The 15,540-nt window shown below is 41.6% G+C and overlaps 1 protein-coding gene across 3 annotated transcripts in view; it reads right to left on the bottom strand.

Annotated features, from left to right (window-relative positions):
• Nucleotides 1-15,540, bottom strand: part of MYBL1 (MYB proto-oncogene like 1) — a 300,163-nt gene that overhangs the window by 238,274 nt on the left and 46,349 nt on the right. For all 3 annotated transcript variants that reach the window (XM_030190161.1, XM_030190160.1, XM_030190159.1), the window contains exon 4: nt 12,185-12,277. In XM_030190161.1, the coding sequence (XP_030046021.1) occupies nt 12,185-12,277 (93 nt within the window). The remainder of the gene's footprint in view (nt 1-12,184; nt 12,278-15,540) is intronic.

The following is a 15,540-nucleotide window of genomic DNA, read 5'->3' on the forward strand; positions in this document are numbered from 1 at the left end:
CACAGAGTCCCCTGAGGAAGCCTTTTGGTGAAATGGGGCCCCGTAGGGACGTTTTGCTACTGCCGTGCACTGTTGCTCAAAAGATAAGTTGAATTTTTCCAAATATTGTTGTTAAATGCAAAATGATTTTATATGTATATAATTATAAAAAATTGATACCGTTGGGTATTTTGGGACCTATGATCGAAGCCAGCACTGCGCTGTAATAGCTGTATTTTATATCAGCATATAAAAAGCACAGGCGTCTGAGGTCTTTTTCCCAATTTTATACAACTCTATAGGTGTGTTAGTCACAGTCTATCTCCTTACCTGCCTGTTTTGTTTGGACTGCATTAGTTATTTTTTCCAGTGGGTTTCCAGTTGTCTTGATACTTCTGTATCCTGATGTTTCGCCAGAAGTACATAGGTGTAAATTGTTTCTGGCTATAAGAGCTGAAACACAATCTGTAGGAGTGTCATTTTTATTAGCACATTCATGTAAATGTATTATATGTTATTTTTTTTATTTTTGTTACATTTGTACCCCGTGCTTTCCCACTCATGGCAGGCTCAATGCGGCTTACATGGGGCAATGGAGGATTAAGTGACTTGCCCAGAGTCACAAGGAGCTGCCTGTGCCTGAAGTGGGAATCGAACTCAGTTCCTCAGTTCCCCAGGACCAAAGTCCACCACCCTAACCACTAGGCCACTCCTCCTAAGAGTGAAATATGTATTTTTTGACCCTCAACACCTGCGTACCTTCCTAGATACCAAGAAGGGGGACTTTAATAAAATGAAGAACATGGTTAAAAGAAACTAAAAGGATCGGCTGCAAAGGTTAGGACACTAATCGGGCATGGACGATATTCAAAAATACCATCTTGGAAGCCAGTCCAGATGCATTCCACGTATTTGCAAAGTTGGAAAGAAGAGAAATGTCAGCCAGCATGGTTAATAGTTGAAAAAAAAAAAAAAAGCCATTACAGCCAAAAGATTGTCCTTCAAAGAATGGAAAAAGGACTCAAATAAAGAAGCAACATAACCACTGGCAAGTCAGATGCAAAGCATTAATAAAGGCTAAAAGACAATATTAAGAGAAACTTGAAGCAGAGCCAAAACTCGCAGTAACAACTTTTTCAGGTACACCAGAAGCAGAAAGATGCAAGGGAATCTGTGCGACCGTTAGATCGCAAAGGAGCAAAAGGGGTGCTCAGGGAGGACAAGGCTATAGCAGAGAAACTGAATGAATTCTTTGCTTCTGTTTTACGGAAGAAGATGTAAGAGATCTGCCTGTACCAGAATTGGTTTTCAAGGGTGGTGATGCAGAGGAACTGAATGAAATCTCGGTAAATCTGGAAGATGTACTGAGCCAAACTGACAAATCAAAGAGTAGTAAATCACCAGGACCAGATGGCATACATCCAAGGGTACTAAAAGAACTCAAGCATGAAATTGCTAATCTACTGTTAGTAATATGTAACCTGTCATTAAAATTGTCCGTAGTACCTGAAGATTGGAAGATGGCCAATTTGACGCCAACTTTTAAAAAGGGTTCTAGGGGTGATCCGGGAAATTATAGACAGATAAGCCTGATGTCGGTGCTGGGCAAAATAGTGGAAACCATTATAAAGAATAAAATTACAGAACATGTAGACAAACATGGTTTAATGGGACAGTCAGAATTGGTTCAGCTGAGGAAAGTCTTGCCTCGCCAATTTGCTTCATTTCTTTGAAGGCATGAAGAAACATGTGGATAAAGGTGAGCCGGTTGATGTAGTACATCTAGATTTTCAGAAAGCTTTTGATAAAGTTCCTCCTGAGAGACTCTTGAGAAAATTAAAGAGTCATGGGAAAGGAGGCAATGTTCTGGTGTGAATTAGGAATTGGTTACTGGACAGAAAAGACAGGGTAGGGTTTAAATGGTCATTTCTCTCAGTGGAGGAGGGTGAACAGTGGAGTGCCACAGGGATCTGTACTGGGACAGGTACAATTTAACATATTTATAAATGATATGGAAATTGGAATGAGTGAGGTGATCAAATTTGCAAATGATACAAACTATTCAAGGTTGTTAAAACACAAAAGGACTGGGAAATACTGCAGGAAGACCTTAGGAAATTGGAAGACTGGGCGTCCAAATGGCAGATTAAATTTAATGTGAACAAATCCAAGGTGATGCACATTGGAAAGAATAATCCGAATCATAGTTACCTGATGCTAGGGGCCACCATGGGGGTCAGCGCTCAAGAAAAAGATCTGGGTGTTGTTGTGGATAATACACTAAAATCTTCTGCTCAGTGTGCAGCGGTGGCCAAAAAAGCAAACAGGATTCTAGGAATTATTAGAAAAGAGATGGTGATAAGACCAAAAACACTATAATGCCTTTGTATCTCTCCATGGTTTGTCCACACCTTGAGCATTGCGTTCAGTTCTAGTCTCAAAAAAGATATAGCAGAATTAAAAAAGATTCAAGAAGATCGACCAAAATGATGAAGGGGATGGAACTCCTCTCGTATGAGGACAGGCTAAAGAGGTTAGGGCTTTTCAGCTTGGAAAGAGATGGATGAGGGAAGATATGATCGAGGTCTACAAAATCCTGAGTGGTGTAGAATAAGTAGAAGTAAATCGATTTTTACTCGTTCCAAAAGTACAAAGACTAGGAGACACTCGAGGAAGTTACATGGAAATACTTTTAAAACAAATAGGAGGAAATAATTTTTCACTCAACGAATAGCTAAGCTCTGGAACTCTTTGCCGGAGGATGTGGTAACAGCGGTTAGCGTATCTGGGTTTAAAAAAGGTTTGGACAAATTCCTGGAGGAAAAGTCCATAGTCTGCTATTGAGGCAGAAATGGAAATCAACTGCTTGCCCTGGGATTTATAGTATGGAGTGTTGCCACAATTTGGGTTTCTGCCAGCTACTTGTGACCTGGCTTGGCCACTGTTTGGAAAACAGGATACTGGGCTAGATGGACTAGTGGTCTGACCCAGTATGGCTACCCATGTTCTTATGTTAAGATCTTCAGTAGGATTGTATCATCATGGTGCATGATGGTTATAAATGGCTGCAGATTATTCAGTTTAGGGCCTTTTCTTTATTAATAATTTTTCTTCTTATGTTCTCCTTGTAAATTCAAGTTTTCTCCCCTTCTTTTGGGGAACTAAAGGGTTAAACAATAGTTACTTAATTGCTTATTTAGTTTTCTTCCTTGAATATTATCTCTGTATTTCTGTAACAAGTGTTGACTTGTAATATATTTTCAAAAATAAAAATAAAATGAGGGACAGAATGGAACCTTGTGGAACACCACAGTGAAGTCTTGTGAAGTTTGAACTACAAAGTAATGGTTAGATAGAAGGGAGGAAAACAATGAAGAACAGTGCCCGAAATACCCATGGAAGCTAATCGAGAAAGTAAAAGAAGGTGATCCACCACGTCAAATGCAGCAGTTAAATCCAAAGACACTAACAGAACATCTTCCCCTCTATCAAAAGCAGTGTGACTATCATTCAAAAGGGAAGAAAGAATAGTCTCAGTAGAGTGTCTTTTACGGAATCTCGATTGCCTAGGATGTAAAAGAGAAGTCATCTTGATGTGATCAGTAAGATTATAGAAGACCACCTTCCTTGTGATCTTGGGCAAGTCACTTAATCCTCTATTGATTCAGGTACAAAATTAGATTGTGAGCCCACCAAGGACAGGGAAATACCAAGTGTACCTGAATGTAACTCACCTTGAGCCCCCACTGAAAAACGTGTAAGCAATATCCAAATTAATAAATAAGTAATAAATTAATATGAGAGAATGGTCTAAAGTTATAAGGATCGAGTTTATTAAAGGGAAAAATGCTTTAGCACAGGGTAAACAACAGAAGTCTTTCATTCCAAAGGAAAGGTACTAGAAGACAGAACGTTTCTAATAATGGACAAGATGGAAGGCAGCAATTGATGGCCAAAGTTATTAAGCCAAGAAGGAGACAAAGAATCCAAATTACAGAATGTCTTCTTCAGAGTTGTAGGTTCTAATAAGATCAGGTAAAGACAGAAGATTAAAAGCTGACCAAGATGAAAAATGAATACTAATGGAAGATACAACAGAAGACAGAAACGAAGTAGCAGAAGGGGGTAAGGAAACAGGGCAGAGGTGGGAAATCCTTGATTACGGGGATGAGAGACAGGCCAAAGTTTCTGGATCTTATGAAAGAAACACTGAGCATTACTGTCAGATGACAGTAATGAGCGCGACAGACCAGCAGGATCAGTGGAAGATAGCCGAGAGACGATAAAAGAGGGCATGTGAAGTATTAGGAGCCTTGTGGAACAACCTAGAATATTCATAGTGAACATCCTTCAATTGGGTGAAATAAGTTTGGAGCAAAGAACAATAGGAGTTAACAGATGCAGGAGTTCTAACTTTTTGCCTGTTATCTCAACATGACATAATTGACGCTTAGTTAAATGAGGATGCCTATTATACCAAGGCTTACTTGACCAGATGGTCATAGTAGGTAATCGAAAAGCAACATAAGTCTCAAGGGCCAGTTTAAGTCTAGCACACCAGTGAGATGTCTGGACAGGCATAGATAGATTAGCAAAGTCAGAGGAAACAGCTACATGAAGAGAGAGGACTATAGAAGGATCAACAGCTCTAAAATCAAGAGAAGATGAACTTGCAGACAGGATATTGGATTTAGAAGATGCAACAAATAAAGAAAAACTTATGATATGACTAAGGAAGGGAGGAAAAGGAGAAACGATCAAGCAAAAAAGGAGCTGAAGAATGAGTGAGAACTAAATCCAAAATGTGTCCTGTCTGATCAGTAGGGAATGGGACATGTTGGAGAAAGATCAGTTAGTAATGAAAGAAACCATGTATCAGAAGAGCAAAGTAGGTTATCAACATGGAAATTGAAGTCATCAAGAATCACGAGGAAACTGAACACCGATATCTGTTAGGCAATTAAAGAACTGGTCAAGAGTTTCTGAGTGTATAGAAAGCGGAAAAAAAATTAACAATAGGTAGGGGAGTGAGCCATCCAGACGAAGGGAAGGAATCAATCCAGAGAAGAAAAAGATAGGGAGGAGGGGGCAAGAACCACCACTCCTCTCCCATGGGGCAGAGTATCTAGAAGTAGAAAAAGTAATTAGCAGGTACACACTGTGTAAGATAGGGAGCCTCTCCATCCCTGAGTCATGTCTCGATTAGAAAAAAGATAGACTGGGGATTAGCAGTTAGAGTATCTTATATGAGGGAAGATTTGAGACGAAGCGACCTACAGTTAAATAAAAGACTCAAAAAGATAAACTTCAAACTGGGAGCAAGGATAAGAGCTAATAGATGAGAGACAGCTAGAGATACTAAAAGGAGGCCTGACTCAAGGAAGGGGTGGGGTTAAGTGATTACCCTAAACAACAAGGGATAGACGCCATAAAAATATCAAAACTGAAACCCAACAGAAAGAGAGCCAGGAAAAAGCCAGAGAAGCAATCTTACCAAAGGGCCTCCAAAAGGTGTGGGGAAAAAAAGGCTTGACCGGGAGTCGTCCAAGGAGCACGATCTGCTCTTTCTGCAGTTCTAGTGAAATAAAGTCCCCCCAAAAATAGTATTTATACGGAAAAGTGAGGTCTAGCAGTTGCCACATAAACATTGATACTTGAAACACAGCAGTTAGGAAACTGCTCCTTTCAAACTGTGACGCCCTTCTACCAATCTCACAGACGTACATACAGACGGAGGAGTTGGAAATTATATCATGCGACATCTATCCATGCTTTCCCACCCAAGAACCTTGCCCCATCCCCTTGAAGCCCTTGCCACCACTGCACAACTCACTATCCCTGCTGGGCTGGTTTTTAGTGATTCATAAGTGTATTTTATGGTCTTAGAAATTCTACCATTAAAATCGTAGTGAACGAACTAAAGAAAGTGGAGTTCTATATATGCGACAAAAGTTGTGAGCACAATCAGATGCATTGCCGATTTGCACATGTAACTTGACTGAGCCAAACAGCACCAATAATTGGTGTTAATTGGTCTTAATTGGGATTTACACATGGATTGTATATTATAACGATCCATGTGTAAATCCTGACATGCATATTGGGACGGGAGGGACATTTAGGGGGGCATTCCTATGAATTATGTGCACTCTTACATAATACACCCGATCTGTGCCTAATTTAGGCTCTTGCATCTACCCCTGCTTTCAGCAGACATAAATGCAGGCGACAAGTTAGGCACGGATTAGGCGCTATTCTATAAAGTGTGGATGCCCTTTATAGAATACAAGCGGACAAATAATTTTTTCTGCGCCAATTTTTTGCCACAATTTACTGAGAGCCGGATAAGGTCATCCCCCCACACAAGGTCGCCAGGCCCCCCCTCCACCCGCCCTCCGTCGCTCCCGGAAGTTGGAACTAACCTTAAACGCCTCCTTTCACCAAGTTCGCATTTGCAGCAAGCAGCAGCAGGGCAGACCTCTCCTTCCTTCCGTGCCCCGCCCTCGCAGACGTTACGTTACGTCAGGCGAGGGCGGGACACGGAAGGAAGGAGTGGCCTGCCCTGCTGCTGCGAGTGCGAACTTGGTGAAAGGAGGCGTTTAAGGTTAGTTCCAACTTCCGGGAGCGACAGAGGGCGGGTGGAGGGGGGGCCCGGCGACCTCGGGTGGGGGGATAACTTTGTCCGGCTCTCAGCGGCCCTGCTTTAAAAGAAAAAACAAAAAAAAAAAAAACTTTGCTAGGTCTTACTTTTGGGGGAGGCCTTATATTTTACAATTGCAGCAAGACCTCTACTAGGTCTTATTTTCGGGGGATGTCCTATTTTCGGGGAAACACGGTAGTTTAATATATTTTGATAGGGAATTATTAGTAATAATACGAGCCGTAGGTTGACTATATAGGATTCTGATTTAATATAATTATCAGGAGTGCCAAATCACTGTAACACAGCAAATAAAAATTCCCATTCTACCCTGTCAAAAGCTTTTTCAGTGTCTACCGCCATAGTCGCAATGGGGAAATGATCAGATTTAGTTAAAATGGAAATATGATGAAAAAAGATGTGCATTATCCATAACAAGTCTTTCTGGCATAAAACCTACTTGGTTAGGGTGAATTACAGAGCCTATGATGTTCCTCAACCTATTTGATAAGATTTTAGCAAAATATTTTATATTCTGTATTAAGCAGGGAGATTGGCCTATAGTTGGAAACATAGGTTGGATCCTTATTAGACTTTGGCAAAATAGTGATAACAGCTTCAGGAAATCTGCTGGCATAATTAGGATTTAGGTACTGGCTTGTCATTTTGATATTGGTATTCGGGATAAAGTTTTTAAATGGTTCTCTTCCTTTCTTTAAGATCATTCATTTACAGTTAAAATGAATACTTCTTCTTCTTCACAATATTCTATCATTAGTGATATGCCTCTGGGGTCCATCTTATCCCCCCCTATTGTTCAACATTTTTATTAGCCCACTAGCTACAATAATTCAAGGTGCAGGAATTAAAAGCTTTCATTTATTCAAATAATATTCTTCTTTATTATCCAACCTGCACATCACAGCTGAAGATTAGACCATTACAACAATGTCTTTCTGCGGTTGCCAATTGGCTTTAATCACATAACTTAGTGCTTATGCAGAGTGATGCACTTGGGGTGCAGAAATCCAAAAGAGATACACCAGATAAGAGGGGAGAGATTGGTAAGCTCGGCTCAGGAGAGGGACCTTGGAGTGATGGTGTCCGAGAATCTGAAGGTGACAAAACAATGCGACAAGATGGTGGCCGCAGCCAGAAGGATGCTAGGCTGTATAGAGAGGGGTATAACCAGTAGAAGAAAGAAGGTGTTGATGCCCCTCTACAAGTCGATGGTGAGGTCCTACTTGGAGAACTGTGTTCATTTTTGGAGGCCGTATCTTGCTAACGATGTAAAAAGACTTGAAGCAGTTCAAAGAAAAGCAACGAAAATGGTATGGGATTTGCATTATAAGACGTACAAGGAGAGACTTACTGACCTGAACATGTAAACCCTGGAAAAGGAGAAACAAAGGCGATATGATATAGATGTTCAAATATTTGAAAGGTGTTAATCTGCAAACAAACCTTTTCCAGAGAAAGGAAGGCGCTATAACTAGAGGACATGAATTCAGGTTGAAAGGGGGCTGACTCAGGAATGTCAGGAAGTATTTTTTTTTTTTTTACAGAAAGGGTGGTAGATACCTGGAATGCCCTCCCACGGGAGGTGGTGGAGATGGAAACGGTAACAGAATTCAAAAATGTATGGAATAAACACAAAGGAATCCTGTTTGGAAGGAATGGATCTAAAGAAGCTTAGCAGAGATTAGGAAGCAAAGCTAGTACTGGGCAAACTTTTACAGTCTGTGTTCTGATCGTGGCTGGACAGATTCAGCTTCAGAAGTTGGAGAACAAGGACAGTGCTGGACAGACTTCTACAGTCTATGCCCTGAAAATAATAGCAAGGACAAATCAAGATCAGGTATACATATGAAGTATCACATACCATATGCAATGAGTTTACCTTGTTGGACAGACTGGATATACCATACAGGTCTTTATCTGCTGTCATCTACTATACTAACACAGAGAAGATGACGACATGCTGGACCACAAGCAATCTCTCTCAGCTTCAATTGCTGCTCCGTCTTTTGACATACCGATAGCTCCAGTTACTTCCTTCCGTTTCCTGGGTATACTTATTGATTCTAATCTTTCTTTTCAGAAGCAAATTTCTAAAGTTCTTTAAGTTGGTTTCTGTGCTGTTTGCCGTATTTATTCATTCCAGAATGTTCTTGGAGTTCTCTGCTCTTCATACTCTCATACACACTTTTGCTACGTCTCATATTAACTATTGTAATTCTGTTACAAAGGTTTACCACAATCCCAGATCAAACCTCTATAGACACTACAGAACAAAGCTGTTCATTTTCTTTGCAAAAGCTCATAAGCCAGAAGATGACATGCTGAATCACTGGCAATCTCTCTCAGCTTCAATTGTTGCTCCATCTTTTTGACATCCCAATAGCTCCAGTTACTTCCTTCCATTTCCTGGGTATGCTTATCGACTCTAATCTTTCTTTTCAGAAGCAAATTTCTAAAGTTCTTTAAGTTGGTTTCTGTGCTGTTTGCCGTATTTATTCATTCCAGAATGTTCTTGGAGTTCTCTCTCTTCATACTCTCATACACGCTTTTTTTTTTATGTCTCATATTGACTATTGTAATTCTGTTTATGCAGGTATACCAAAATCCCAGATCAAACATCTATAGACACTACAGAACACAGCTGCTCGTTTTCTTTGCAAAAGCTCATAAATCAGACCACATTTCTCCACTTTTAGCTTGTTTACATTGGTTACCTATTCATGTTTGGGTGCACTTTAAAATACTCTGCTTGGCACATAAAACCTATGGTTCTCCATCTTATCTTTCTGCTCCCATGATACTTTATATCTCCTCCTCATAGGGGAGGAGTGGCCTAGTGGTTAGGGTGGTGGACTTTGGTCCTGGGGGAACTGAGTTCGATTCCCGGCACAGGCAGCTCCTTGTGACTCTGGGCAAGTCACTTAACCCTCCATTGCCCACCACATTGAGCCTGCCATGAGTGGGAAAGCACGGGGTACAAATGTAACAAAAATAATATAAATAAAATTCTCTTCATCTTTGGATTCACATCGCATGGTTATACCTTCCCCCCCCCCCATTTGGAATGCTACGAAACTACCAAACACTCACCATTTTATTTTCTTGCCCCTCAGCTTTGGAATGGTTTGCCTTCTAATATGAGACAGTGACAATCTCATTCCGAATTTAAAATCCTTTTGAAAACCTACTATTTTGAGAAACTTTTGGACATCTGCTCTGTGTGTCAACTTATCCCTGGGAAGCATTTTTTTTTTCCCTCACTTTTTTTGTGAATGTTTGGTTTTAACTATTCTATTGTAAATGGTGTTCCCTTTTATTCTTCCTTATTGTTTTTATATTTTCTTTCGTAAACCACATTGGTCTGCTGGACAGTTAATTGCAGTATATAAAGTTTGCGCAACAAACATATACAAAATGCCTCTTACTGGTGGAAAACAACAACAACATATTTTGTCTTGCAGTAATCTGTGTGTGTTAAACATACAGTAGACCCTTTTAAGCCTATTGATAACAACATATAATGATTACTTAAACTTATTATCACACTTTGTGAGAACAACTTTATAAAGGCATTTTTGCAGGTATGAGTACAAGCACATAAAATCTTTTACAAAATTATCCCAGACATACAAGTACATGAAATGACAAGAACTGCCATACTTGTATGCAACTTTAGTGTAGGTGCATTCTACAGCAGAGTTTAGGCAGCATGTGGCTAAAATATTTGGGACTTGCTCTACGCAATCCACCTCTTCCTTCCAGGTCAATGAAACAGACAGACAGATGATCAGAAGCCCTGCGCTGCTCCAAACAGCGCTCTAAAAATAGCACCAGAACAGCACAAGGCTATACCACCTCTAAGATCAGAGCTAATAGCATGTAAATATAGGCACATTATTAGCTCTGATCATAGGGGAAAAGTGCAGGATTGTCCCTGAGCATGCACTCAGCACAATCCTCCCGCAATAGTTTGACAGACCTGTCAAACGAGGAGATGGAGGGTGGTGGGTCTCCCAGACATCCATCATCTACTACTCCAAGCCTCCCGCCCCCTAGACAGCGATATGGGGGCAGGAGGTCCAGTGGACCTTTAGCACCCCCAACACAAGGGCCGGGGGGGGGGGGGGCTGGAGATCCTGGGATCTCCAGCCCCCCTATTCCCCCTCCCCCACAAAAAAAAAGCCCTGGTGGCCCAAGTGGGCTGCCTCCCCAACCCCCCATCTTCCCTGGTGGTCAAGTGGAGCTCCTCCCCCTGTACTTCTCCAACAGAGGAGGGAGTAAAATACTCCCTCATCAGTGCCACCTTCAAAATGGTGGCACCCAGCCCAGTGCATCTAATCATGCACTGTGTAGGGCACCGGCAGCAGATGAGAAGTGTGTGCGCTACTCCCTCCTCCATTGGAGAGGTACAGGACAGAGGGGTTGAGAGCTCCGCTAGACCACAACGGAAGATGGGGGTTGGAGTGGCAGTTCACTTGGGCCACTGGAGATCCACCAGATCTCCAGTCCCCTGGGTCCTCGTGTTGGGGGGGGCCGGGGGAGTCAAGGGGCTGGAGGTCCACCACACTTTCTCCCCTCTTCCCGTGTTGTCCCGGGGATGTGGGGGGGATGGGGACTGCAAGTATGCAAATACATGCTGGACAGGGCTCCCCATTCCTCCCCAATGCTCCGCAAACCTTAATGCCAGAACAGAGCTGGCATAGGCTTTGCTGTAGGAGCAGTGCCAATATTTGGCAAGCTGCCCGTTGAGCATTGGAGAGGCATAGATAATGCCCTATTTAGTGTGCATTTGCTTGCTCACTGCATTCAGAGTTGGCAATATCATTACACGCACTCGCCGGCACTGATCACTGGGCAAAAGCAAATGTGGGCACTAGTACGGAACTATTGGCCTCTATCACCCGTGTTTGCTTCTGATCATCAGGGCAAGAGAGAACACAGATACAAATATATAAACATGCATACACACACATTCAGAAGAGCTAGAAAGTATTCTCCGCATGCATGTTATACTGTGAAACTATTCCAAAATTAATGTAGCTAATGTTTATGTTCAAACTTAGTTCTGGAATGGACTAAACAACTATTCACATATACCTAATCCAACATCAGTTACTCCTAGAATAACTGTCAAGGAGTGAAACTACTTCCCAGAAAAGGATGTTAATACAGTATTAATGCACAATTCACTCCTCATTTGCTTTATATCATGAATGCAAACAGTGAGCAACCAAGGATATGCTTGGAGCAGAATCAACAGCATTATAAACCAAGAAGGGAAAACAATGCACACTGGATGCATCTATTTTCAACACTTGCTAAGTAGCCCACGGATAAGAGACAAAGCCAAAATAGAGATCCAATGATAACTGATATAAACTAGCAAAAGGCTACCTATAAAAATGTTTAAAAAAAAAATAACAAAAGAACACTTTACCAACCAAATGGGGCTTTTTTCTTCATAGCATACCCAGACATTCTGAATCTAATTGTTAAACTTAAAAAAAAAAAAAAAAAAATTAGAATCCAACATTTAACACGTACCCTCTGATCTTCCTCTTTTGTCCAGGGACCTTTTATTAATTCAGGGTTTAAAACTTTCTGCCATCGATGCTGACACTGAACATCTGAACGGTTCTGAAATATCCAAAGTTATTAAATAAAAGCATTTTAGTCACACACACACAAAAAAAAATATGGATGCTGACAAAAATTTATAGATATTTATTCACCATTTCTACTGCATCTGTCTAGAGCAGCGTTTCCCAAAGTGTGTGCCGCAGCACACTCACAGGGGTGCCGCGCAAGGAGATGGGAGATAAGGGCATTCGTTATATGAACACTGCCACCATGCAGCTGGCCTGTAGCTTGGGAGAAGGAACAAGACTGAAAGAGCTGTGAATCCTTGCTGCCCACCGCCGCCAGACACACAGTTCACCCAAAGCTGCAGCTGAGAAACAATGCAGCAGTGATTCATAATCATTGCCTGCACTGGCCCCACAGGTTTCCCTCTGCCGCGTCCCGCCCTGACATCTCTTCCTGTTTTCTCAATGGTGGGACGCAGCAAAGGAAAGCCTGTGGGGCCGACAAAGGCAGCAAATATGAATTGCTCTTGTGGCCGGTGACACCTCAGAGTGGGACGGGGTTCAGAGAGACAGGCAGATGCCATGAAAAAGACTCTCCAGCAAGCCCAGGTATTTTTCTCACATTGCAATGCTGCCAAAGCCACTTACAGACCCTTGTGTCACAACTTCCCACACCCATCCTCTCCCTCAATTCCCCACAAAATCTCTTCCTGTTTTCTCCATGCTCAATACCTTTCACCCTCCTCCTCCTCCTCCTTCACCACTCTCTTAGTGGCCCCTTGCCTACTACTCATTTAACCACATAGGGGCCCTAATATATATGATTTTAAGACAATGATATTTATGAACATTATCACATTGCACTCATTTTAATATCAAAGTTTTAAAGGTAGTATGCATAATGCTTGCCTCTGATGTAGTAGCAATAAGCCGCCGAGGGGGGGGGGGACTATTAGATATTTCTTTTGACTTAGGGGTGCCGTGAAAAAATGACTGACACACTAAGAGTGCCTTGAACCAAGAAAGTTTGGGAACCATTGGTCTAGAGCAGTGGCTTTCAACCCAGTCCTCAAGGACAACCTGGCCAGTTGGGTTTTCATTATATCCACAATGAATATGCATGAGATGTATTAGCATGCAATGCCTCCATTGTATGCAAATATCTCATGCATATTCATTATGGGTATTCTGAAAACCAAAATGGCCAGGTGGTCCCTAGGTTGAAAACCACTGGTCCAAAGCACCTTACATTGCTTGTAGGAGTGCCCAACAGTAAAGAAATACTTGAAGGCTGTGTGGTACAAAAAGAGAGAACTTGGCCTGGGGAGTCAAGAAAATATGATTTTTGAAAGGAATTCTGAAGATGGCTACAGACTATGAAGACAAAGAAGACAAAGGGAGAAGGGAAAGTATAGTTAATCCTCCTGCCCATCTTTCATTCTATCATCCTTCCACCTTAAAGAATACATTTCATCTAGTACTATCTTCACTTCTGGAATAATCTTCCCCTGATGAGAACCTCCCAATCTTTGAGTCTAAACTTAAGACCTATCCCAGTTCACCAAAAAAAATGCAAGTGACAGCTCAAGGTGTTCAAGGGCCCCTGAGAGGTTTGTGGGGCCATATGCAGAAAGTTGTTGTGGGGCCTAATTTGCATGCATGCTTATTTATTTATTTATATTTCAAGTAAGGGCCAAAAAATGGGGCCATATGCAGAAGGAAACAAAGGAAAAAGGCTTGTGCCTGCCTGGTGAAAAATACCCTTAGGAGTTAAAAGGGGATGTGCCTTTCTTGTTATTTAAGAGGAATTTTACATTTTACTTTTTTCATTCTGATTACTACGATGTTTAATTTGACCTTATTTACTATGTTTTATTATTTATGTATATCATCTTGATTGGCTTGTCTAAGGAAAGGGTATATAAAGTTTTTAAAGAAAGAAGAAAAACATTTACTCAGTACAAATGGGTAGCCCTGAAGCTGCGCTAGCTATCTAAATGTCCTCATGTTCTGCCCTTCTTCTCCATTTCTTTCTTTTGCCTTTCTGATCTTTGTCAGCATTCGTTGTCCAGTTATGGTCTCGGTCCAGTCCGTAGAGGCAGTGGGTTTCCAAGAATGTACAATCCACACGGGTTTGTGTATATATATATGCATATATTAGTACAGATAAATATTGCAATGCTGTAACTGTGTTTGTGTTTAGATGGGAATCAATGAGAGAAAATAAGGATAGGGGTGTTCAGAGGAAAAAAAAAAAAAAAAGAGAGAGCCTTGGGGTAGGGCTGAAGGAGAAGGGGGGCGCAGAGCCAGGTGCTCTGGTGGCTAAAGATGGGGGTGTGTAGAGAAAGAGAGAAAGGAAAAAAAAGCAGAGCCATGTGCTCTGACTTATATACCTAACAGCAACAGAGAGGGATCAAATAACTTCTTTCCTTCCCAGCCTTTATCAGCTATTTCCTTTGCAAACTCCATTTTAATTTCCTGATGTCAGGACGGTGAGTACTTTCACAGGTTTTAATCTTTGAAGTCCCTAGTTTTGAAGCCTGTCTGGCTTTCATTGCTCTCAAAGAGCCCTGGTCCCAGATGACCAGATAGGAGAAAGGTATATTAATTAGGGGTACTTTAGAAACAAAGGGCTAGCAGGCAGCTGGACAACATTTGGTCCATCTGCCATCCTCTGGGCTTCCTGAGGGAGGGGGGTTATCAGAAGCTGGTTTCATATTAATCTAAGTATGTCCAGCAATCAAAACAAAGCAAATAAAGGAAATGCCTTTTTATACAAGGCCTGTGTAGGGGGCTCATTAGTCTGAAACAGGAAAATGCAGAACTGACCACTCAGTGCACTAAATTAACCAGGGACCTAAAGGAGGCACAAGTTTGCATCTCTATGCAACGTACACAAGTTGTGCAAGCCACAAACTCCTTCTTATATGTCAATGAACAATTGGACGAGGCTAAAACAGAATTAAAACATTTAAAAAGTAAAATGTGCCTCAAAGGACCAGATTAACTGGCAGGCCCCGAGTATTTCTCCCTCAGCACCTCCCGTCTATGAAACATCCTATAAGCCAGGTTTTCAATTCATAGAACCACTAAAGAACACAGAAGTGTGTGCAGTGGACTTGAGAAGTAGGGGCAAATCTAAGACTGAAAACACTGACTTAAGCACTCAGACATGCACAGATGAGGAAACCCCAGGCTCAAGCACTAACCTGAGGGACAGGGAGGATTCTGCAGACACAGAAACTGGGGGCCAGATGCACTAAACTTAACGAGCCATTAATGAGCCATTAACGAGCAAGTAGTAAACAGTGGTAT

The sequence above is a fragment of the Microcaecilia unicolor genome, chromosome 1 (assembly GCF_901765095.1).
Source record: "Microcaecilia unicolor chromosome 1, aMicUni1.1, whole genome shotgun sequence".
NCBI lineage: Eukaryota > Metazoa > Chordata > Amphibia > Gymnophiona > Siphonopidae > Microcaecilia > Microcaecilia unicolor.